The sequence below is a fragment of the Rattus rattus genome, chromosome 17, assembly GCF_011064425.1.
Source record: "Rattus rattus isolate New Zealand chromosome 17, Rrattus_CSIRO_v1, whole genome shotgun sequence".
NCBI classification, from domain to species: domain Eukaryota; kingdom Metazoa; phylum Chordata; class Mammalia; order Rodentia; family Muridae; genus Rattus; species Rattus rattus.
Genome location: NC_046170.1, coordinates 48,171,194 through 48,197,684, shown reverse-complemented (window position 1 = coordinate 48,197,684; position 26,491 = coordinate 48,171,194). Strand labels below are relative to the sequence as shown.

The 26,491-nt window shown below is 40.7% G+C and overlaps 1 protein-coding gene across 1 annotated transcript in view; it reads right to left on the bottom strand.

The window, feature by feature from the left end:
- The window catches only part of Itgb1 (integrin subunit beta 1), a 48,115-nt gene extending 28,066 nt beyond the window's left edge, over positions 1-20,049 (bottom strand). The window contains exons 1-2 of the mRNA XM_032888182.1: positions 19,886-20,049; positions 452-518 (exon numbers count right to left, since the gene is read on the bottom strand). Of these exons, the coding sequence (XP_032744073.1) occupies positions 452-518 (67 nt within the window). The 5' untranslated portion in view covers positions 19,886-20,049. The remainder of the gene's footprint in view (positions 1-451; positions 519-19,885) is intronic.
- Positions 20,050-26,491: the final 6,442 nt, after the last annotated feature.

The following is a 26,491-nucleotide window of genomic DNA, read 5'->3' as shown; positions in this document are numbered from 1 at the left end:
TGGGATTAGACACGTGCCACCAGGCCCAGTCTACTTTCACTTTTTAGATGCTAATGGACACACTTTCCTTGTAAGTCACCAAGGTGTGTGTTTATTTTTATTTGCTTCTGAATTATTACATGCTTCTGCCTTTGTTCTGGGCCCTCTCCAGCACTCTCACATTCTCCAAGTAGTTCTGAATGGCCTATGACATGCTATCATCTGGGCTGTCACAATCCTCACACTGTAGTCTGGGATGATTAACTGATGCTTAAGATTCCTTCAGGCTCCTTGGAAACTTTTCTGCTTTTCATTCACAGTGGGACAGTTACCACGAATTTTCAGAAGGATACTGTGTGATCTAATGAAGGGTTGCCCTCCCCTCCAGAATTTAGCTGACCAACGACTATTGATATAAGATGCTAAAATAAAAAGATAACAAAAACAACAACATCAAAACACTTATTTTTACCTGTTTGGCCAAATACAGAACAAATCAAGCTGATCAATCCAATCCAGAAAACCAGTTGCAAATTCATCTATAACAGAAAATGTAAATATGTATTATTATTGATAGAGAAAATATTACATTCTACCTTCCCTTCTTTTTCCTCTCAACCTATTTCTCTCCAAACTTCTCTACACTGTCATCTGCCTTTCTTCCAGATGGTTACCTTTTACCCACACTACTCCAACGCTTCACACCACACTTGTAGAATGTGTTTCTGTCTTCTCTAAATAAAATGTCTTAGCATTCAAGTCAATGTCACAAAATTACATACATCCTATGGAAATCAAAGTTAGTATTCTTCCCACAGCATAAAGCTGCTGCATCAGATTGTTCTGTAGAATGTCTACCTACGCAGTCTCCTGGGGCTCTCAGCTTGATAGGCAGAGGCCCAGTGACCTCAGAACCAAGGGTACTTTCCAGAACTGTATCAGTCATCCCCACGCTGACAACTCAAGAGTTTTTATTTCTCCTCAGGCTAGAACACAACATCATATGCAAGGTTCTGACTCAACTGTTCTATGTGCTTTCCTGTTATTTTTTTCTTTTGTAAGAAAATTAACTATGTATGTATCAAATTGGTAAAATACTCAACTTGACTCCCTCAACTTTCCACAACAAAATGCCTTACTAAACCGAGTCTGTAGTGTCCTTCAGAATCTTGGAGGTGAGAGGAGGAGGGGGAGATCTGATAATATTCTTAATGTTAAATAGACAACTTCTAATCACTCTCTCTACTTCTAGTCAACCAATGTTTTCATTCCTAACCAAATATGTTCAAAAACAGCTGAGATTGCAGACTGGTCAGCTAACATGTTAACATAGACACTGCCAGTTTAGTGCACATGCATACACTTACCCATAAAATGAAAAGAGAGCAAGGAATACTGGCATGGCATAATCCCAGAACTTAAGAGGCAGAGGCAGGAGGATTACCATAAATTCAAGGCCAGTCTGATCTACACAGCAAAATTCTGTCTTGAGATCCAGGAAAAGAAAGAACATTGGGCAAGTGGAGGCAGGAGAATTACAAGTACAAGGTCATTATCCTTCCCTATATGGTTAAGTTCAAGACCTGTCTTTTAAAAAAAAAAAAAAAAAATTCTGTTAACCCTGAATGTTTCTTTTAAGAAACAGCTCTTCCCAAAGCACAGAAAACTACTTTGTTCTGGTCTCAAGCCCCTTTCATATGAGAAGTAAAGGCAGACTTGCTACTGTGCAGTGGCAGTGGGATAGTCTGCTCATGCAGACTTCCTAGGAGTCATCCATCCTCAGTCAGGCTTACTCCAGGAAATGAGTCTCTCCTGAGGCTGACAGGCTGATGCAGATGGCTTGGGACTTCATCCAAGAGGTGAATAAAGCCTGAGTGTCACAAAAGTATGATGTTCTAAGGTCTGCCTAAGGCCAATGTAGTAAATCAACATAGGCTGAAATTCTCAACAATTTAAATACTGCCATTGATGACTAAGGACAGAGAACATGGCACTCCTGTGGAAATGGATGATCACAATATGAGGATGGATATACTCCTTCAGGCTATTTTAATACTTGATCAGCCTTGAGAAATCTTCCAAAATACCATAAGTCAGAGAGACACTTTATGATGGAATGAAAAGGATAATGTTTCCCAATATTCTGAGATGCATTGCTTTAAACCATTACTATAAGTAGTTATAGGTTACTTATAAGTTACTGTTTGGCGGCTTTCATAAATGCTGATTTTAGAGACAGGAAGAAGTAAGAATTCATCAGGACTCTAAGGACAATGACAGTAACAAGAAAAAGCAAGAGCTGGGAGCATGAGACGGAGACAATACTTGAGAGTGGCCCTGAGGGAGGCAGCACAACTGGAATCTGGGCCAAAGTGCCTGCATGAGGCAGAGTTGGGGAAGGCTTGAGAAATACATCACAGTTCACGTGGATGTCCTTCCCGGACCTAAAGCTATAACACTGAGTTATGCAAGAAGGCCTGACCAGCAAATGACCCTTATGCAGAGAAAAGGGGCTTAGAGGTTCCCTAGCAATGGCATCTCACTGAAGACAGTTCATTGTCAGATGGGACCACCCAGAAAACACCGTGAGACAGGGCCCTAATCTCTGACATGCTTTTCACAACCAAAGGTTGTCAACTGGTCTGGTCTGCATTTCATCTCCTCAAACTACTACAGTTGATAAATCTGGATACTCCACATGCATGGACTAATCCTGAGAAGGAATTCTTCTCAGGCCTTACCTTATAGCCTTCATCTGATCACTTATAAACTCGACTATAAGATAAAGCCTTCCCCAGGTTACTTTTGGTCAGTGTTTTACCACAGCAGCAGAATGGAAAGTAGGTCAATTGTTCCTAGCTTCTTTCCTAACACCTCTGCTCCTTGTACTACTGGCTTGTTCTTTGAATCCCTGAAGGTCCTTAGAAAAGCTGTCATGCCAGGCTGTTCATCTCTAGAAATATAAATACTGCCTCAAGAAACTTTCAATTCATAGACAAAAAATGTAAACAATTACAATTCAGTACAATCACCTCTGTGAAGAGGATGAGTATAGATAAAGCTCCAGAAAGAAACTGCATTTCAAACTGATCTTCTGCAATGCTGATTTGAAATGCAGTGACTGGAGAGTTTAGAATGTTCCAAGTTCAGGGCCAAACTATCTTGAGCCATCATTAGCCCCCTTAATAGTCATTTATTGCTGGCTATCCTACTTAGATTTCTATTGCTATGTTAAATACCAAAGCAATGTAAGGAGAAAAGGGTTTTTTAGCTTACAGGTCACAGTTCATCACCAAGAACTCAGGGCAGGAACCTAAAGACAGGAACTGCACAGAGACCATGGAAAATGCTGCGTGGTCATTGTTGTTGGCGTGGTCATTGCAGCTTGCTCAGCCTGGTTTCTTATACACTCCTGGACATGCCCCATGGGTGATACCCACCACACACACAGTTGGTTACGTCCACCCACTTCAATCACTGATCAACAAAATGGCCCCAGGTGAGGACCAATCTGATAGGGGCATTCGTCCCATTGAGATTCCCTCTTCCTAGGTATGTCTAGGTTTGTGTCAAATTAGCAAAAACAACCAAAACACCCTCCTCTATAAATGACTTAGTATCAGTTTAGGAACCATTAGGTAAATCCTTCCAAATGGAGAAACAGAGCACTAATTATCCTTTGGAATGTACTTAGCAGACTACTTCAATCAGCCCAAAAGCTAAGAATGTCACCATGTATAAGTTACTTTTCTATTGTGATAAGACACCATGACCAAGGCAACTTGCTGAAGAGTTTGTTTTGGGCTTATGGTTTCAGAGTTACAGCTCATGATAGCAAATCAGAGGTAACCTGCTCCTGCTCCAAGCTGTAATTTATGCTATTGGATAACTACCCTCCTTTGAGATGCTAAACTCTTTATTCAAAAGATTAAGAGAACGACTTACCTGTGTACCTTAGATCTAATGTTTGTATACATGTGTGAGTACATACATACAAATGCTGAAGAGTCTAAAGATTTTTTTTTACCACTAATGCCTCTTAACAAAAAGGTTTTTCAGTCTCTATCATAGCCAATGCAAGATACAACTCAAAAAGAAAAATAAGTCCTTTTGAAAACCCTCTTCAGACTTTTACAAAGGCATCTTTTTTCCCCAACATAGTATTTCTATTGATTATTTTGGAATTTCATATAATGTACCCAATCACACTCACTTTCCCAGTCCTCTGGGACTTATTCCTAACCCTTATAACCTCCCCCCAAAAAGAACAACAACAACAACAACAAAAAAAAAAAAAAAAAAAAAAAAAAAAACCCAAAAACAAAAACAAAAACCCTACTCAAGTCCAAGCCCAATTTGTATTATCCATATGCTCAGTGGAGCACAGCCAAACTCCCGGTAGCTAGCTAGCCCCTTAAAGAAAACTTCTCCACCTTGCAGGAAGCTATCAGCTGTGAAGAGCTACACTTCAGCATCCCTATAACAGTTTTTAAGAGTTCTCTTTAGTGGCTTCCTATCTAGACTGTTTCTTTTGGGGGTTATTGAGGAAAGGGGAGAGGTTGTCACATGTCACAAGCCTTCTCGTCTCCCATTCTCAATTGTGAGTCTGCATGTCCATACCACTGCAAAAGAAGCTTCCTTGTGCTTTACAGTCAGCAGAAGCAGATTGTGGATAGACACCCACTTGGCCTTTGGTGTCAACATGGACCACAGACCATCAGCATGGTCTCCAGTGACAGTACAGACCATCAACACAGCTCTTGGCTTCAAACAAGGACCATCAGGTTGCAATCATGACCCTCAGCAGCAGTACAATCAACACGGCCTCTGATGGTAACTCTGTGGCCCCCAGCACAGCTGTACCATTGAAACCAACATGGCCCTCGGTTGCAGCATAGACTACAGACATCGTCGACATGGCTTCAGGTTTCAGCACAGGCCATGTACATCAACATGGCCCCCAGCAGTAGCTAAGCCAACAGACATCAACGAAGATACCTTAAAGTTTACAGATAATCTGATTTTCAAAGATGTTATTTATTTCTATTTTATGTTTATGGATATTTTGCCTGCATGTGTCTGTACACCACCTGCCTGAGGTGCCCAGTAAAGCCAGAAGGTGGTGCAAACCCCTGACACTGAAGTCCCAAATGGTTATGATTAATCACCATATAGGGATATGGAAACCAAACCCAGGTCCTCTGTAACAGCTATAAGGGCTTTCAACCACTGAGGCCTCTGTCTGGCCCTCTATAAATAATTTTAATGTGTTACACCATACTAACATACTTGACACCATTATTCATCTGTTTTTAATTTTAAAGAAATATAAATGTTTAGATAAAATACTTGTTAAATGATAAAATATTTACTACAAACAGGTGGTCTGAAAAGAAATAAGACAAAAATACCAAACCCTAATGAGAATATTTTTTCAACAAAAACAGTTTCAAAGTGCCTGTTACAACTCAAATCTTTAACAAATAATTAGATTGGTTAAGAAAACAAGACTATGAATGTGTTTTGATTTGGTCTGGTTTCTCAAGACAGGGTTTCTCTAAGTAACTCTGGCTGTCCTGGAACTCACTTTGTAGACGAGGCTGGCCTCAAACTCAGAGATACATCTCTCTGCCTCCCGAATGCTGGGCTTAAAGGCATATTCCACCATTGCTTGACCTGTAAATGTTTTAACTGTATTTATAACTATTAGGTATTTAAGATAACATACATTTTCTATGCTTTAGGTCCAGCCTCTTTGTGAGTTTTCATTTAGAAATATCTTATTAAAAACTGTCTTCTAAGCCAGGCATGATAGCACACATCTTTCATCCTAGTACTTATGTGGCAGAGGCAGATGGATCTCTGAGTTTTAGGACAGCCTGGTATGGGAGTTCCAAGCACCTATCTCAAAAATATAAATGAATGAATGAATGAATGAATGAATGAATGAATGAATGAATGAGAGAGATATAAAGGGTGTGTGTGTGAAAGAGAGACACACAGAGTCAAAGACAGACATTTTTGGCTAAATAAAGCTAAAGAAAAAATGCTTTGGGGTACGAAAGGACTTTGTCTAATAAGATAAAGATCGTTCCAAAGTAAACATAGATGAGAATTATTTTAAAGATTAAAGTATGTTATTGAAACAGTCAAAACGAAACTTATAGAAAGTGAATATGGCTTTGTGTGTGTGTGTATTTGCCCTATCAAATTTTTAAAGTCAAAATTTATAACCTCAGATAAAATCAGAGCTTGATTATGTTTATAACAATAATGTTTTAAGTATTGATCTATTCTGATATACTCTTTAAAATGTTGACAAAAGATCCCTTAGAAAAGCAAATACTTCTAATTGTGATAGCTAAAATGCAGAACTGGTCTTTTTAAAATAGTAAGAAAAACCAGATATTTATTTCATAAACAATCCATTCTGACTGGACAAAAAGATCCTATCCAGATACATCTCACCTACTCGTAGATTACAAATGAAATCAGGTTTTCTGAATCATGTTTCTTACATTAAATGTGCAATACCTTCATCTGAGTACATTCATAAATTTATTCAGAAATGCTGGGTGGTACTCAAGTGCCTCATGTAATTAAACATTTCTAACTTGTATGCTTCTTAAAATCCTTTCATAATTAGATATCTTCGTGGTATTTAGTATTTCATTTGGTATACTCTTGAATGATAAATTAATGCTAATCTTGGTTCTACTGAATTTATGAAAAATCCTTCTTCTCATAATCATCTTTTTTGTTATAACTGTTTACTTATCCTAAACATCTACCTTATTTAAATTTTGTTTTCATGTTTAGAATATTGAAGAGTCTTTGTGTTTTTAAGAAAAAAACTCATTATTCGGTTTTATTTGGATTAAAGAAATCTAGTTTTTCAATTGATAAAAGCATGTCAACAACAATAAAGAACAAACCCCACCCTCCAGTTTGGAAATATTATATTTTAAATCCAAATTATTACTGTCAAAAAAAAACTAATAATGAAGTCATTCCTAAGAGGGAAAAATTAACTAGATCCAACCAATTAGCTACTACAGGGTAGTGGTGGTTGCTGTGGCGGTGGTTGTTGTTAACTTCACTCCATTAGTCCAGACAATATTCTTAATACTTTAAATTTTATATATTACTCTAATATAGACCTCATGTTATGTCAAATGTAGACAGTTAAAAATTAGATCTGGATCATAATGGCTATTAGATTTTAATGATATAATCTAGGAGTTTTTTTTTTCTCCCCTTAAAAGCTTTCACCTTATATTCTAGTTTGCTTTATCTTGCTGTGATAAAACACTGATCAACACCAACTTGGGGAGAAAAGGAAGTGTAAAGGTTTTATACTTCCAGGTCCATCACGGAAGGAAGTCAGCACAGGAGCTCACTCATGCAGAACCACAGAGGAACACTGTTTGCTGGGCTGCTGCTTCTGGCTTGCTCAGGTAACTATCTTTATCAGCCCATGTCTACCAGCCTAGGGACAGACAACACAGCTGGTAGTGGGATGGGCGCCCCTACATCAATTAGCAATCAAGGAAATGCCCCAGAAACATGCCCACGAGCCAATCCAATGAAGAATACTCTTCCACTGCAGTTCCCTCTTTCCAGATGACTCTAGGTTTATGTCAGGTTAACAGCTAAAGCTATGACTCCAGCTACTCCTCTCCTCTTAAAGATTGCTCACCTGTCTACTAATCAACTTAATCCACATCAGATCCTAATAAGCCCTTCCTAAAAATGGGAAACATGAATGATATTTAATAAATAAAATGTGGCTACCACATATATAATAAAATGTGATGCTTGCTCTCCAAAAGAAGTTGCATTTCAAACTGAACTGTCTCTGAGGCTGGCTGACTGATGGGATCTTCAGTGACTGGAGAATTTGGAATATTGCAGTTTAAAGAACCATGTGCCATCTTTACCTCTTAATAGCCATCTACGCCCTTATGGTGGTTTACATTAGAAATGTCCCCCATAGGCTCAGGTATCTGAACACTTGATCCCTATGTGGAATCCCTATTACGGAAAATTTAGTCTGGCTAGAGAAAATATATCACTGGGGGCAGGCTTTGAAATTAAAAAACTTGTACCACTTCCAGTTTGCTCTTGGCTTCCTGTTTGTAGTTGAGGATGTGATCCCTCAGCTTCTTCCCCCCCCCCATCTTTATTAACTTGAGTATTTCTTATTTACATTTCGATTGTTATTCCCCTTCCCGGTTTCCAGGCCAACATGCCCCTAACCCCTCCCCCTCCCCTTCTATATGGGCTTACCCTCCCCATCCTCCCCCCATTACCGCCCTCCCCACAACAATCATGTTCACTGGGAATCCAGCCTTGGCATGACCAAGGGCTTCCCCTTCCACTGGTGCTCTTACTAGGCTATTCATTGCTACCTCTGCAGTTGGAGCCCAGGGTCAGTCCATGTATAGTCTTTGGGTAGTGGCTTAGTCCCTGGAAGCTCTGGTTGGTTGGCATTGTTGTTCATATGGGGTCTCAAGCCCCTTCAAGCTCTTTCAGTCCTTTCTTTGATTCCTTCAACTGGGATCCCGTTCTCAGTTCAGTGGTTTGCTGCTGGCATTCACCTATGTATTTGCCGTATTCTGGCTGTGGCTCTGAGGAGAGATCTACATCCGGCTCCTGTCGGCCTGCACTTCTTTGCTTCATCCATCTTATCTAGTTTGGTGGCTGTATATGTATGGGCCACATGTGGGGCAGGTTCTGAATGGGTGTTCCTTCTGCCTCTGTTCTAAACTTTGCCTCCCTATTCCCTCCCAAGGGTATTCTTGTTCCCCTTTTAAAGAAGGAGTGAAACATTCGCATTTTGGTCATCCTCCTTGGATCTCTCAGCTTCTTAAGCTGCCATGACACTCTAGCATGATGGACACTTACTCTTCTGAAACCATTTGCCAAAATAAAGTCTTCCTTAAATTATCTTGGTCATGGCATTTTATCACAGCAACAGCAAAGTAACCAATACAGCCCTCCATTAGATAATGTAGAAACAGAGCACTAGTTACGCTTTGGATGTATTAACTGAACAGATGAACAGCCTCCATCAGCTAGCATCTGAAACCAGCCAGCATCTGAAGCCAGCCAGCATCTGAAGCCAGATTTCCATACTTTGCTGTAACCAATCTAATGTTCATTTCCTTCCACCACTGTACTTAGAAAATATCTTAATTTATGGTTTTCTTTGTTCTGTAACATAAAACTACGTATCAAATTAGAACATGAAATCTAGGGTAACCTAAATCTGTGTTCCCAGGTCATAGTTAGTCATATTTGGCTCTAGATTACATCAACACAGGACATGGTAAACTAAAGACACCTAACTGTCTAACTATAGGGAGACGACAGGATAGAAGCATGGTAGCACAGGTACACATGGTATTGGAGAGGCCGCTGAGAGTTTTACACCAAAATGAACAAGCAGCAGGAAGACAGAGTGCCACTGGGCCCAGCTTGAGCACTTGAAACCTAAAAAGCCACCCCAAGTGAAGCAATTCCTACAACAAGGCCACACCTACTCCAACAAGGGCACTACTCCATAGTGCCACTTCCTATGAGTCTATGGGGGCCATTTTCATTCAAAACATCACAAAAGTCTTTATCATAAATATACATTATATTTTTAAAATCTTAAAATTAGCTCTGAGATTTGCATTATATACTGAAAATAACAGGAACTGAGTAAGAGCAAACATGCAGGCAGGAGCCAGATTACAAGAGGTTAAATTTTATTGTCATAGTTGTGAAACAGAAAAGCCTGTGGCAAGATAGAACATGATTATATAAACACAGCAGGAAATTAGGGGAGACCAAGATAGGGACAAGGTTGATACCTTACAGGCAGGCAGAGTTTACTACACATGTCACATGTGTTGCCTCATGTCTATAATCCAAACACTAAAAAAGGATTAGAGCAAGAAGAATGAAATATATGGTGAGATGATGAGACTATATCTTTAAAAAAAAGTCCATTGTATCGAAATGTACACAATAGCAATGAAGAAACACAAACATTTAGGTGGCTACGGTGATTACTTATAGGCTCTGATATTTGTTTAATTAAGGAAAAGTGGGGACACAGATGTGCATCTCAGGAGATGGGCTGGAGTTAGAGAGATGCACAGAAGAGATCCACAGAAGAAGAACATGAGTGGTATTATGAAGAAATGAAAACTCAGGAAGAAAAGAAGGCTAGCAGACTAAAGTAGCAAAGACATGTAAAGGAAAAAATAAATGATAAAGACAGTCACTCAGACTACTAGGAATGTATCACTCTGAATATGGGCACACTAGCTTTTGCCACAGCAAAGCCACTCCCCTATCAATTCTTCCTCAAGTTGGAAACCAGGATAACTGAAGACACAGGAAATGGACAATAGCACTATGGAGAAGAGATGTGTACACGCTAATTTATGAGGGTACATTCTAATATTTTTACTCATCTGTAACTACTTTCAAAACTGGTCTTTCCCCCAATAGGCCAGGGCCAGGGTTGGTGGGGGCAAGAGAACAAGATCTTTGTGTCTTATTCACAAATAAAGCACCAAGAAGTACTTGGCTCAAAGCCAAGGGGACCCTGAGGACTAGCTTTCATGGTACCAAAAAGCACCAAGCAAGCTTCCAAAAGAAGGAAGCAAACAATAGTCCTACCCAGCTATGATGCCTACGAACCACAACAACAAACAGCATGGCACCGTAACCCCAATGCAGTAGTGGCATGCATACCTGGGAGATAACCTGACGATAATTATTAAGTCTAATTGAACATAACACCATCTCAACAAGAGGGAAACCATGCCTGCTACTAGAAATCTAGCTAACTACTCAGTTCTTGTGAAGTCACAGTTATTGGAGAATTTACCACCTCTAGTTTACTAAACCACCTGTCTATACACATAGATAAGTGTAACCTTCACCCCTCGCCAAGGAAATGTCTCTTTGCAACCAAGACAACTACAGAAAACCACAAAAATTCAAAATACAGAGTTGTGGAGTCCAGTCCCAATGGATACATGTACAAAGCACACCTTCAGTTCAGGGAACACTAAGAAAGAGGCAGCAGAAGGACAGTAAGAGTCAGCTTGTGTCTCCTAGAAACATCAGGAGCTACATCCATGGAGCCTCTCCAACACAAATACCCAAGCATGACCTGAATAAGGACCGCACCAACAGACATGCCAAACTGAACTGAGAAAAGCTCAGAACTATGGACAACTAAGGGAAAGCTGGGACGGAGAAAGTTAGTCCTCTCCCCAGAGAAGCACACACCCATTGGCTGTCGAGTGCCAAACAATCAGCTCTGAAAATATACACGTATGTAAAGTTAACAAACTCAAGTTATATTTAGGAATATATACATATACATATATATGTACACTGCACATATATATATGCAATAACAACCAGTGAAAAAGGAGGCTATGAATTTAAAGGAGAGCCGGAGAGTATATGGGAAGGTTTGGAGGCAAGAAAGGAAAAAAGATAATGCTCCAAATGTTATGCTGGAATATATTAAATTATATGACTTTGTCCTCTGACATTACTCAGGAGCTCAGAAAGGGGACCATCTCTGCTTTACAGATGACGAATCCAAACCTCAGAGGGGTTAAATAACTGAACAGATAAAATTGTCACCCGAGCTTCTGAACTGAGAAGCTATAAGCAGACTTTGAGCGTCATTAAGTATATTTTTTGAAGGCTTACTTAGCCACTATTTTGTAAGGATGAACATCCATCTAGACTTAGAATTGACTCAGACCACAGAAATGAAAAAAGAAAGCTTAGCATGTTTTATGGGTTTATTTAATAAACATTCAAAGCAAATGGTGGCCAACGAGTTATCTTAATTTCTAAATAGATAACAAGTTTTGTATCTTGTTCCTGCAAAAGCATCTCACGAAAATTTTTAAAAGCAATATTCAATTTTTATCTAAGATGGCATAATTCATCCCTAAGCAAAACATTCTCAAAGATAGCTTACAAACAATCCATTTAGTAAGAAACAACAGCATTTATACAACTGTTTTAATCTTCTTAAATTTTTAATAAAATATTAATAACTCATCTGGTATTTCCTTTTACTAAGACAGGGTCTCATTACAAAGCCTGGACTGACCTGGAACTCTCTATGTAGATCAGGCTGGCCTCAGACTCACAAAGATTTGTTTGTGCCTCCCAAGTGCTGGATTAAAGGTGTACACTCCCTCTACAAATGAAATCTTTTAAAGTTTGCTATATACAGAATATCCCTTGGTAGCTTGAATATCCCTTATTCAAACTGCATTGGGCCAAAAGTACAGGACTTTTTTCAGATTTTCAAATAGCTACATATAAATGAGATATCTTAGACCTGGGTCTAAATGTAAGACCCCCTTACATGTTTAATATGTAATTTACATACATGCCTGAAGGTAGCTGTATTAAGTATTCAACTCAATAAAACTTGCATACCACTGACCCTTGAAGGAACACTAGGTGCAGAACTTTTTTGTGCCATATTCACATTCAGAGATTTACATCTGGACCATTTAAAAATCTTCAGATAAAGGATGCTCAACCTATACTATTTTTGTAGAAATCAGTTACTCTTAAGAGGAAGATGCCTTTAAAATTAGGAAGATTTCTCAGTCTGCAAAGTCACTTGAGGACCTCAATTCAAATCCCTAGCACCTGTGTTAAAAGCTCGGCATCAATGGTGTGTGCCCATAACCCTAACATGGGGAGTGGGCAGGCAAAGGCAAGGGAATCCTAGGGGTTGCTGTTAAGGCAACACAGCCAAATCTGATCTGGAGATTCAGTGAGAGATCTCCAGAGAATAAGTTAGAGAACAATTGAAGAACACGTTCTCTGTCAACTTCTGGCCTCTACAGGAAATGTGTAAGACAGCTCATACAAAATGATGTACTCAACAGCTGGAGATGAAGCTCAGTAGTAAAAATACTAGCCTAGTGTGTGCAAGACCCTGTGTTCAATCCCCACTCCCCAAAGCAGTCTGAATTGGAACCAGATAATGGGATAGAGAAATCAGCATTTGAATAGAAGGATAATCTTTACACAATGCTCAAAATCATTATGCCTAAACACAGCCAAGAAGAAAACAAGGACAGTGTCTTAGGGTTTCTATTACTGCCACAAAAATACCTTGACCAAAAAGCATACTGGGGAGGAAAGAGTTTATTCAGCTTACACTTTCAGGGCATAGTCCATCATTGGGGAAAGGCAGGGCAGGAATTTAAGCAGGGCAGGAACCTGGAGGCAGGAGCTGATGCAGAGGTCATGGTGTTATGCAGCTTATTGGCTTGCTTCCCATGGCTTGCTCAACCTGCTTTCTTTTAGAACCTAGGACCACCAGCCCAGGGATGGTACCATCCACCATGGGCTGGGCCCTCCCCTATTGATCACTAATTGAGAAAATTGTCTTATGACTGGAACTCATGGAGGCATTTTCTCAGCTGAGGCTCCTTCTCTCTGATAACTTTAAGTTATGTCAAGTTGAAACAAAAAACCTGCCAGTATAGACAGAAAAAAGAGGCTAGGTCTAAGACGGGAATATTAGTAGCCACTCACTGCAGCCTATCATCCTGTAGGTACACAACAGTCTCCCTAGACAGCCTCCTAAAATGCCAACCAAAACTCTACCCTGACTACAAACAAAAGACTTTTGAAGAACTCAATGAAAACTCTTTCTAACCAATAAAATACTTGTCTGAGCCTAATAAATTCCTACAATGAAGATTTTTGTTTGAAGCTGAGTACAGTGATACTTTTGCTAGAATGAACACGCACGTGCTCGCACACACACATACACACACACACACACACACACACACACGTGCGCTTCACATGCAGGCATGCAGGCACATATACATAAGAATAAATAAATCTTTAAAAAAGAAAGTTTACTACCTGTTAATGGTATCAAAAGCATTTTCACTATATGCAATTCCAATTAGGAGGAATTTTCTTTCAGTTACATTTCTATATTGCATAATCTTATCTACTGGTTTCCAAAAAATTTTTCTTCATAAAGTTCATTTTGACTACCACCTTTTATCCTAACTTCCTTCTCACACCCTGGTGTGGATGGAACAAGCACAACCCAGGCACACTTTATACAACAAATGTTTAAAAATCAAATTACAGGGCTGGAGAGATGGCTCAGCGGTTAAAAGCACTAACTGTTTTTCCAAAAGGTCCTGTGTTCAATTCCCAAACAACCACATGGTGGTTTACAACCATCTGTAACAGGATCAGATGTCCTCTTCTGCTGTGTCTCAAGATAGCAACAGTGTACTCATATATAGAATAAATAAGTTAATTAAAAAAAAAATCAAACTATAGAGAAGTCACTTCATTTCTCACTTGACTCAAGACTAGGCGTGACACCTATTTCAGAATTTGGGGAAGGATAAAATATGACCCTGATGGAAAAATTTTAGCAACAAATATTTCTGTCCTGATTTTCTTGTGGGGGGTGGGAGGGTGGGGGGTGATTGAATAACTTTTTTTTTAAGATTTTATTTATTCATTTTATATATGACGAGTACACTGTCACTGTCTTCAGACACACTAGAGGAGTGCATCGAATCCCGTTATAGATGGTTGTGAGCCACCATGTGGTTGCTGGGATTTGAACTCATAAGCTCTGGAAGAGCAGTCAGTGCTCTTAACCGCTGAGCCATCTCTCCAGCCCCAAATAACTCTTTAATATGGGTTTTTCAACTTGTTTTGTCCTTCTGTGCTAGAGATTGAACCCACAGCCTTGCAAGTATGAACACAGACTACCCCAAGAGACACCTCCAATTCTTTTAAAGTCATGCTTCCATACTTCTTTAATAAAGATAACTCATGCCTATTTTTTTAACATTTTCCAAATGTAACTTAGACTACTAAATGTACAGTTTCAAACCAGTATCTTAGTAAGCAAACAGTATAATACTCCACAACTGACCTTTAAGAAGGGTGAAAAATCAGAAATAAATCATATATAATCTATAAGATACTGGAGGCATTAGAAAGCTATCTGCACCCTAATTTCAGAGTAGAAAAATAAATATTCAATAAGCATATAGGTATAGTAAAATATGTCCCGTGCTTCTAATGGCACATACCAGAATTGGCATATAAATATTTTCACCCTTCCACTTGAAACTGCATTCCTTAAACAAAATGCAATGCAAGTTCTCTTCTACCTTTATGACTTTTACTTGTTTCTTTTCTTTTGCTCTCTTTTAAATACATCTTTCATGTCACCCACACCACACCTTAGGTCAGTCCATTCCTCACTCAGACCTCATCTTCTCCACCAAACCTTCCAAAAAAAACGACTTAAGCCACTGTTGACCTTTTCCTCAAAAAAACAGAGTATCATCGGGCACAGTACATTGTATAAACTATTCTTTGTCATGTTTTCCTGAGTGGGAAACAATTGTCTCAACTATTACACTCACTGAGCACATGTCTTTGCAGTGGCAACCACTCAGTACACCAACAAATGCAACGCACAACTAAGAAAGAGCAGCCAGTCAACAGACGTGACTAATCGGCCCTGGCACAGACTTCCCAGTGTCATTTGCACAGTATCTATACTTTCTTATAATTTCACAAAATGGCTGCTCCAGGCAGGAGAGAGGGCTGAACAGTCAAGAGCACCCAAGTTCAGTTCCCAGAGCTCCTACCAAGACCTTCTATAATTCCAGCTCTAGGAAATCTAAAGCCTCTGGCCTCTGAAGGAACTTGTATACTTGTGTACAAAGTCATATACACCTACACATAATTTAAAATGTTTTTTTTTTAATTTAAGGAAAATGGTTTCTCATGAAAGAACAAAAATTGTACTCTGTAGTTCTTAGATCAGGCAGCCACTACCTCTTATCTCAAAGTGAGAGCAACAGTGCAGATGTGAAACCGAAGCCCTAGGGAGTGGTGCACCAATGTCATACAGTAATCCAGGGTCAGCACCTGCCCTGAGACCCAGGTTTCCCATGTGAAGTCTATCCTCAAGCAAACTGGGGCTCTGATCACTGCTCTGGGAGAATGGGTGTGGAAATAAGTTAATCTTTAATTTAAACATGCTAATTGCTGGAAACCCCCACAAATTCCTACACTCTCTAAAATGGCTGGCAAAGAAACCAAAAGTTCAAAGAAACTGGGAAAGCAAATGGCTTTCCCTATTCCTCTCAGGAGCCTTCTCTATGCTCTGGTGTTTTTATTTGCAGCCTACACTATCAACCAGAACTGATAGATGAAAAATTCCCAAACCCTATGCCCCACAGTCACCTTAGAAAAGTTCAGCATGGTAGATCCTACCCTCTTGTAGTAGCACTGCCTCCCGGGGTAAATGCACCACCTGGCCATTCACCTTTCTATTCCCCTCAATATGAACCCCAGCTCACTGATTCTCCCTCCTAAACAGCACAGTTCTTGTTTCCCCAGTGCCTACGACTTGGGATCTATAAGCTTTTTGAGTTTCATATCTGTCACCAGAAAAAAAATTGGATTAGTCACATGCCCATTATTTATAAATTAAAATACACATTATTTTTATAGCAATACAATACGATTATACATGATAAACACGAAATTTTAAAAGCTATAAACAGAGAATGCTCTTAATAAAACACTTATATTCTCCCTTACAATCTATTGAATTATTTTACATATCCCTGGGGTTAGAAACCTGTTATTTTGAAGCCTTGGCAAAATGAAACTGCTCCTACAAGTAAGAGATATGTACGTATGCATAAATATACATAAATACATATGTGCTTCTATTTATAAAAGTGTTTATGTGCATACAGATATGTATGAATGTATGTCTGCTCTCCTATGATGTAAATTTGAAGGAGCCTCTTTTCTCATGTATATATTTTATGATGATATACATGCTAGACATATTGGTAAAGATAATTGTCCTTATCTTCAAAAGCCACACACAAAAAATTAAGTTCTCAAACTGTGTGAAATTTACAAAGTACAGTTTTATTCTTTTTCATACATCCTGAAAGGGCGGTACATTGCTCTCACCTACCTACCTCAATTTCTAAACAATCAGAATTGTGTGGAGTGTCTTTTAACCTCAGTACACTTCCAATTTCTGAGACTGTATACTGCTCTCACTTTAGATCTGATCCAGAGGACTCAATAAACTTCCTTTCCTTCTTTTATCCTCACATTCCTGATTACCAATTATTTGACATATGATGCACAAAAAAAAAAAAAAAAAAAATCTGAGTCTATAATCAAAGTCTCAATAAACAGTCATGTAAGAGAAAACACTAATCAACTCTGAAATTCACAATTTGCAGGCAGACGGTAAAAGCTTATTTTAACATATTCTCAGAATATAACCCTGAATTCCACCCATAACGAATCTTCAAATCAGCTGGGCTTGTTACATACCAAAAATTTTACATTTACATTCTGAGGAAAAAAAAAATCCTCTGAAACTTTTACTAGTTTCAACACATTTATCTCTTCATGCGGGTATCATAGTTAAAAATACTAGTACTCATACATTCACAGAACACTAATTATTCTCTCCAGACAACAGACTGTGTTCTACACCTCCCTCTCTACCTGTAAACCAGGGGATGGGGGGAGCTCTGTTAGAAAAATGCCAAAGAGTAAAGGAACTACATTAGGCAGCAAGCATTCTGGTCAAGCCAATTAACTTCCTTAGTAATAAACAGTGAGGAGAGGTGAGCAAGTGTTCAAGGAGTTAATCAACACAGTTAACAACAGTGAATTTTCACTTCATTGAAGTTATTCGGAACAGATTCAAATTGGGCTGATCAGAAAGTTAAAGACAACTGGTGTTAAAAATACTAAATCCATTTATTTTTCAACTTTGTTGATTCTGTACTCTTCATATACAGAATACTGAAGATTAAAAACAACCTTGCCATGGGAGGAGACAGACGCTCAGTGGTTAAGAGCACAACCTGCTCTCCAGGGGACCTGGGTTCCATTACTAGTACCCACATGGCATCCGACAGCCACTGGTGGGTCCTGTTCTAGGGCATCAGATCCCCTCTTCTGGCCTCCACAGGTGCTGAATGCACACAGGGCAAACTTAACAAGCAGGCAAATACTCACCCACATAAAATAAACAAATCAAAGCCTTAAAAAAAAAGTAAACAGCCTCCAACAGTGAGATGGCTCAGCACATGAAAATGCTTACCCAAGCTGGGCAACCTGAATATAATCCTTGGAATTCACATGATGGTAGAAGAAAAGAAGAAACCTCATAAATGTATCCTCTGACCTCCACACATGCACACCACGGCATACACCCCCCCCACACACACACAAATAATTATAAATTAAAATTAAAGAAACCATCTTAATGCAGAACTTCACATTCTCAGCACCAGATTCTTCAACTGTAGGCCTGTAAATTCAACAGATAAGCTAGAATTTGCCTGCTACTCACATAAGAACTAGCCATTCTAGTATCTTCTACTCTCCCCAAGTGCCTATAGACAACATACCAGTGTTTCATCCATTTTCTAGCTGTCATTCTATCATTATTGACCATGGCTGAATGAACCAAAATTCCTCATAACATGGATATCATATCATACTGAGATTATTACATCAGTCCTTCCCTTCAGGCCTTGATGTCCATCAGTATGCAAGAAGTAACTTTCAACTAAAATTTCTTAGTCTGTTCTACAGGTTATCTAGGATATGACCTACTGTAATGGCTGCGCGTGATTTAAGAAAGAAATCTAATCAGATTCCATCTAACATTCATTTCTGTCCTATGCAAGCAGCAGCAACAACAACAAAAACCAACTTAGTCGTACTACCCTCTTCATACCCAAGTGGAATGGCAGATCCAGGAAACCTTCCTAATGCTACCAAAACATTCTGAGAAGTTTGTAGATCTTTTTAATGTAGCAAGGAGCAATTATATATATATATATACACACACACATATATATATATACACACACATATATATATATATGTATAATACGGCATTGTTGTCTAAGTTGTGGTTTTTACATTTCACTACTTACTGTGTCTTTTTTTTTTTTTTTTTTTTTTGAGACAAGGTCTTATTACAAAGTCCAGACTGGCATTGTCCTGGAATCCTCTTTCCATATACAATGCCTTCTTTATTTTACATTAGTAAGGCTACTTAAAGTTCAAGCATAGGCTCTGGAGATGAGCCCATGAACTCCCCAAATTACTTATACTCCTGCACCTAAAGAGATAAAACAGCCCCAATACCACCATGTATCAGGGTTCTGCAGTGAGGTCAGTACATGTAAACACACGCTGAGCGCTGGGACTGACCTTCGTGTCACAAACATGACTATAATTAGTGTAAGAGCTCCTTTTCTCTTTTAAAGATGAGGAAACGGAAATAGCATAATTTATTACTCGTTTTACCACTGAGTACTAGGTTTCAAATTAAAAGTTCAAATTCACTGTGGCATTCGGGATCAGGGCGGTCATTAACCCAGCCTGTCACTAGGAGGCATGAGAAAGGGTAGCAGCCACACTACACGAGGCCCCGGGTGGGCACCGCCTCGCGGACCACGGGCGCCGCCGCGGCCTGGTTCCCAGGCACCCGTGCCGCCCTCGGAAAAGACGCCCGCTGGGAACCGACGGACGGAACCCCTGTGAGGACAGAGGGCACCGCGATCCCTTCTGTGCCCACCCTTGCCCCGCCACGCCCCGGTGTGACAGGCCGGGCTCGCGACCCTCCCTCAGATAAGGCCGGACCGGGTGGGGAGCTGCAACCGAACCGGGCTGTGCGCTGGGTCCCTAAGACCGGACTCCGCCCGGCCCAGGCCGCAGAGACACGCCCGGTTAGTTCTACTTGCCCGGAGCCCACGCCCGCACGTCCTCATGCCCGCGGCCTTACCTTTTCGCAGCGTCCGCCCGACACGCGGGCGGCCCGGGCTCCGCCGCGTTCCGCCTCTCGGAGGGGTCTCGGGTCGGTGTCGGCGGACCTCGGCCCTTCGGAGGGTCTCGGGCTGGCGTCGGCGGGCCTCGGCTTCTCGGATGGTCTCGGGTGGTGTCGGCCCGCTTCGGCCGCTCCGCGGGTCTCAGCCGCTCTTCAGCGAGTGGGCGGAGACTCGGCCCGCCGTGTCCCTCAGGAAGCCGCCCGGCCCCGCCCCCGCCGCGAAGCTCTTTCTCCCGGGCCGCCCGGCCCCTCTCTCCCTCCGGAAACGCATTCCTCCGCGCCGCGTCAGCCGCGCCTGAAAAGGAGGGGGAGGCGGCAGGAAGAAGGAAGGTGGGGCAGGGTGCAAACAAAGGAGTTGGGTCGTTCGGGCCTTTCTGCCGAGGACGCGGCGCTGAAATACCGAGTGCGTGGGCCGCCCGGCGGGAAAGCCCAGCCGAAGCCTGTGTCCCGACTCTGGGATCCCTAGCCTGACTTCTCTGTGGGCTGAGGGACAAGAAGGATGGGGTGTTCTGCAGGCAGCTCTCGGACCAGCCCTGGCACCCTAAGGTTGCAGACTCCTGCTCCACCCCTGCTGTGCCATCCTGCCCGCCTGGGCTCTGGTTTTGTTCAGTTTTCTATCTGGGTGGCCAAGTACAAAAAGGAAAAAAAGTTATGTTTGCGGACTTATTTACTCTTTTCTGGGAAAAGAATTGAAAAGAAGTTAGCCAGTCTCAGAATCTAAATGAGAAGCTTGAAACTTGGACTTGCCTCGTCATACTGTGAGCTGTGTGACAGCTGGTGCCATCAGCTTACCCGAATAGTGTGGGCTGCCAGGAGGAGGAGGGCGCCCTGACGTAAAGACAGCTCTCATTGCCGGGTTTACAAACCCCGAGTAGTGTTTCTGTTCTGGAAGTGTAAAACTGGGTTGCCCAAATAAATACAATTACTCACTATGGGAAAGTTACATGTTGCCCATCAGCAAATTAAATGTATTGTTTAACTAAACTTTTAATAAATGAACATCGTTTTTCTTAATTAGTAAATGACCGAGCTTAAGAGGCTGCTTCTGCATTAACAGCCCAGCGGTGAAGCTCAATGACATTGCCTTTAAAGGTATGACCTTACCACTTCACAAGAAACAACTTTATAAACATACTTTATCCATGCTTGCACTGTGTGAGTTTTCTGCGTGTGATTTGAGGAGGCTGTAACAATCTCCCACAAGATCCTGAGCAGGCTTCACGGTCAGGCAGCTCTGAAAATCAGTTCCTCAAGAATAGCTATCAAGCACTTGAGAGACACAAAAGTAAATAGTGTTTGCCCCGCTCTCCTGGGACTCAGCCTAAGCTGACAGAGGAATACCAATTTACATGTAGAGGTCATGAACTTTGAAAAAAATAGAAATTAATAAGTTCCCTGATTGCTCAAAAATGTAGCTATACTTGAATTCATAAAGGTGTTAAGAGATGGACAGTTATTAAGCTATGTAAAATTCATGAACATTGTCTCACTACTGGGACACAATAACTGATAAAGCAACTTAATGAAGGAATTTGTGTTAGCTCACAGTTCTAGGGTATAGTCCATCTTGGCAAGAAAGTTGTAGTAACAAAAGCTTGAGGTCCTACTACAGTCATTTACCTTGTGCCAGGAGGATTAAAGTTCTGCCTAGGCAGAGAATAAAAACTGCTTCTTGCCTTTCTCCACTGTAGCATTACTGTGTTGTTGGTTATCCCCCCCCCTAGCAATAGCTATTGCAGCTTTTTAGTAACAACCCAAGGGTAGAGGTAGAATTCTTTCCTTGAAAAAGAGTAATGTACAAGAAACAGTCAAGGGTTGGGGATTTAGCTCAGTGGTAGAGCGCTTGCCTAGCAAGCGCAAGGCCCTGGGTTGGTCCCCAGCTCAGAAAAAAAAAAAAAAAAAAAAAAACAGTCAAGAGGGCCATATCAAAAGCCCCTGTCCTGCATTTTAATCCCAGCACTTGGGAGGAGTCAGAGGCAGGAGAATCTGTGTTCAAGGCCAGCCCCATCTACAGAGCAAGTTCAAGGAAAGGAGGGAGGAAGGGAGGGAAGGAGGGAGGAAAGTCCCTGTCTTGCCAGGGGTCCTTCATCGTTTGCATTTCTCTTGGTGTTAGAGCATTTTCTTTCAGTCATCAGGATTTCCACTGCCAGCCACAGATTGATCCTGAGTCTATGAAGATGAGCTAGTTCAAGCTTGGATACATTTTCACCTTGAGTGGTCTCTCAGCCATGTTTTGCTTCTCCTCAACATCTTTGCTATCTTTCTAACCAGCTCATGTATTACAATGTTTGAGCAGTAATGGGATTTAGAATGTCAGTCAGTTCATATTTGAGGCAGTCAGAGATGAGAGATGTGCCGGTTTTTCCGAACCACAGGTTTTCTTCCTTGTTAGACTCCAGTCATAAACAATCATTACCTCCATAATTCTTGTTCTCCATGTACCAGATAGGGAATAAGTCTTCCTTTAGTCACTACACCCACAATCCCCATCTTGGGGTCCATTATTGGTTCCTAGAACCAGAATCTCAAAAGCAACCTGCATAGTAGACTAATCCTCCATCTTGGACGAGGGTATAGGGAAAATGCAAATGTGCTCATGCTTGTAACATTGGCACAGGGTGTTTCCATGTCTCCATCTTTATTAAAAGAAGATGAGGAGCACTCTATTTTCTTGTAAGGAAGACAAATTTTCCACTTGGTCTGTATATCCAAAATAGCAAAATAAAAATAGGTTGCTGAGTCTGGCATGGCTTTGGTGGGGGTGGAATGACATAGCTCCCACCCGTGGGACAGGGCCAATAGGGCTGCTGTGAAATAAGACTTGTTTGTATAATAATGTGCATATTTTTATGTTCTTCCTTTGAGGAATGTCCTCCCTGTTAACATTAATGACTCCATGATAATCAGAAATAGCAGGAGCCCGGGAGGTGAAGGTGTGGTTAATGTCTTAGCAAAATGCTAAATGCTGGAATGGTCAGGACAGACGTGAGGCCTGTGGAAAAGAACTCTAAAAACATGAGTTTGAAAATATATAATTTCTCGACTATGCAAAAAATAAGGATGCTTTAAGAATGTTAAGGAGCAAATGCATGTCAGAAAGATACAAAGGTAGGCAGATTCCTGAGTTCAGGCTCAGCCTAGGACAGAGCAAGATTAGGCCCACGCACCGTAGAAATTTTATGGTAGGGTCCCACCCAGCTAGCTTATCTTCTGTGCTTAACAGAGGCAGGCAGATCTCTGGATTCTTTCACAATGTTAAAAGGAAATGTGTGCTTGCTATCTCCTAAGAATGAAGCGGCTGGGGTCTCAGAATGTTGATTCATAGGATAATCAAAGGGAAATCTGGAGTAAGTAACAGGATTGATATGTAAAATAAAAGACAGGGCTTATGATCTGCAAGAGATGAGCTATCCAGAGAAACTTTTAGAATAGCAAGAGAAAAGTCCTTGGTGAACTGTCTCAGGCAGAAAATAGAGAGAACTGTCTGGAGATATCCAGAAACAGCAGAACACGAGAGAAATCTAAAAAGCTGTCTTGAGCAGAACGTGGGCCACCAGCTTGGACCCAGGGTTTGACTTCCAGTCATTTGTTTGCACAGCTCCCAGACATCCCTTCTCTCCAAACCCCTCTCCAAGCCAGGACTGGACCTTGGAAATAGGTTACTTTGTCCTAAGAATGACACTTTTTTCTTTAAAAAATTAAAAATTATGTGTATGCATATTTTGCCTGCATGTGTGCATGTTTATGAACTACATGCATACCTGGTGCTTGTGGTCTTCAGAAGAAAGTGTCAGATCCTCTGGAAATGGAGTTACAGCAAGTGCCATTTGAGTGCAGGGAACGGAACCCAGGTCCTTTGGATGAGCAACAACTCTGAACCACTGAACCATCTCTCTAGACCCCACCACCACCCTTTTCTTCTTCTTCTTCTTCTTCTTCTTCTTCTTCTTCTTCTTCTTCTTCTTCTTCTTCTTCTTCTTCTTCTTCTTCTTCTTCTTCTTCTTCCTTCTTCCCCTTCCTCCTTCCTCCTTCCTTCCTTCCTTCCTTCCTTCCTTCCTTCCTTCCTTCCTTCCCTTCCTTCCTTCCTTCCTATTTTGTTTTGTTGGTTTTTGAGACAAGTTTTCTCAGAGTAGCCCTAGTTGTCCAGGAACTCCCTCCATAGATCAGGCTGACCTTGAACTAAGAAATCTTCCTGCCTCTAACTCCCAGTGCTGGAATTAAACAAACAAACAAAAAAATCCCATTTTAAAAATGTGAATCTGGAGCTGGAGAAATGGCTCAGCGGTTAAGAGCACTGACTGCTCTTCTAGAGGTCCTGAGTTCAATTCCCAGCAACCACACGATGGCTCATAATCATCTGTAAATGGGATCTGATGCCTTCTTCTGCTGTGTCTGAACATAGCTACAGTGTACTCATATAAATAAAATAAATAAATATTTAATAAAAATGTGAATCTGGGAATTAATTGCACTGTGGAGAGAATTTCTTGTGTATGGTATAAAAGCGTTCTCCTAAGCCTTTGGCCAATGAGCTGAGGAAGGAAAAAGGAGGTGGGACATCTGGCAGAGAGAGAGAGAGAGAGAGAGAGAGAGAGAGAGAGAGAGAGAGAGAGAAAATAAACTGGATTATTGGGATATGAGCTAGATGGAGGCCTGGGCATTTATTCATGAAATATTAAGCCTCATAGTATTATTTTGGGGAACTTGGGGTGGCTACATTTAAAAGCCTTCAAATACATATAGCATCACAGGATCCATCTCCAGTCCTGAGGAGAAATGAGAACACAAGTACAAAGCCAAGCACACCATAAATACATGTATGTGTATGTGTATGTGTGTATGTGTATGTGTATGTGTGTATATGTGTATGTGTGTGTATGTGTATGTGTATGTGTGTGTATATGTGTATGTGTATGTGTGTGTGTGTGTGTATGTGTGTATGTGTATGTGTATGTGTGTGTATATGTGTATGTGTGTGTATGTGTGTATGTGTGTGTAAGTGTGTGCATGTGTATGTGTGTATGTGTGTATATGTGTATGTGTATGTGTGTGTATGTGTATGTGTGTGTATGTGTATATGTATGTGTATGTGTATGTGTATAGCTTTGGGAATTACTGACCTTTCACAAAACTCAAAAAGGTGGAACCATCCTCTCACTTCCTACTTTCTCTGTCTCTAAATAAGGAAATAATATACAGAGTCCTATAATGCAGCAAAACTGGAAGTTCCTTCATTTAGTAAGTTTTGGCTTGGGCTTGAGAGCTTCCCTTAAGTGATAGCTCTCCAGAGTCCAGAAGAACAACAGTGACAAGCTTGTCTGCCATACAGCCAAGCTGGACATACACCCAGTCAAGGTATATGTCTTACGGCATTAGGCAGCCCTCCATTTCTCTGCGTATGTAAGAGTATGTGTGGAGGTGGCAGGGTAATGGCCGTTCTTGCAGTTTCAACTAGCAAGTAAGTCTTTCCCTTTTCCAGGTGAGTTGGTGGTGCCTGGCTCAAGGCTTTGTGCATGGCGGGGTATATGAGTAAGGCTGTCAGCTCTGACCCTGCTTCCTGTACTCCATATATAGCATCCCTGCTTCTCCTTGGCTCAGGCCACAGAGTTTTGTCTCCACTGGGTGTGAGCATTCCTTGCCAGCAATCAGATGCTGAACATTTTTAAGGGCCTAGAGGGAGCAGTGTTTGGGGGCAGCGCTCTGCGAACACTGAGTTTGTCCAGCTGTAGAAGGGAATGTGCTTTCCTAAATAAGAAGGAATATGCCAAACATGAGTAGTTGAACAGCACTGAAGTTATTTTTGGGAACCAGGGTCATTCCTTACAGGAAATGAGAACTACGGAGAGGGCTAGTGACTATGAAACAACATTGTCTCTTTTTTCATTTGCCTTCTTCAGTAGTTGGAGAAAAAATACTAGCTACAATCTTAAATTAGAAACAGCTTTTTAGGCTAGATTAAGTGAGAAGTAGGAAGAATTGCTTTTCCTAACAGAGGGGATGAATATATACATATATACATAGATGTATGTATATATGTGTATATACATCGTATTTACTGCTTCTCCCAAATTAATCCTTACATCTTACATTAGTGGAAATTCTTGCTCCACTAAGTCCTTGCTTCAGGCTGATAAATGAGATACCATTGAGGCCTCAAAATTTGTAAGCAGAATTTCATGTATCCATATGTATACATGTATATATCTGTATTATTCTGATTTTAGTTTTATCTTAGTGGCAAAATATTAAGAATCATTATTTTAAGCACATTATATAATAGTCCCTTTTCTAAATAAGGTGATTAAATAAACATCTTTGTTGCTGCCCTGGAATTTTTAACTTTGTATATCCATTAATCTCAGCCGAAACAGATTTCAAAAATATCAGCTAGTTCCAAATACTTTATTATACTAATGTTTACATAGCATATTATTTATATGTAGAAAGAAAACTGAACCAAAAATCAAACTACACAAGTGAAGAGCTGTTTGTGCTTGCTTTTTAAAGTTAAAAGTGAGAGAGAGAGAGAGAGAGAGAGAGAGAGAGAGAGAGAGAGAGAGAGAG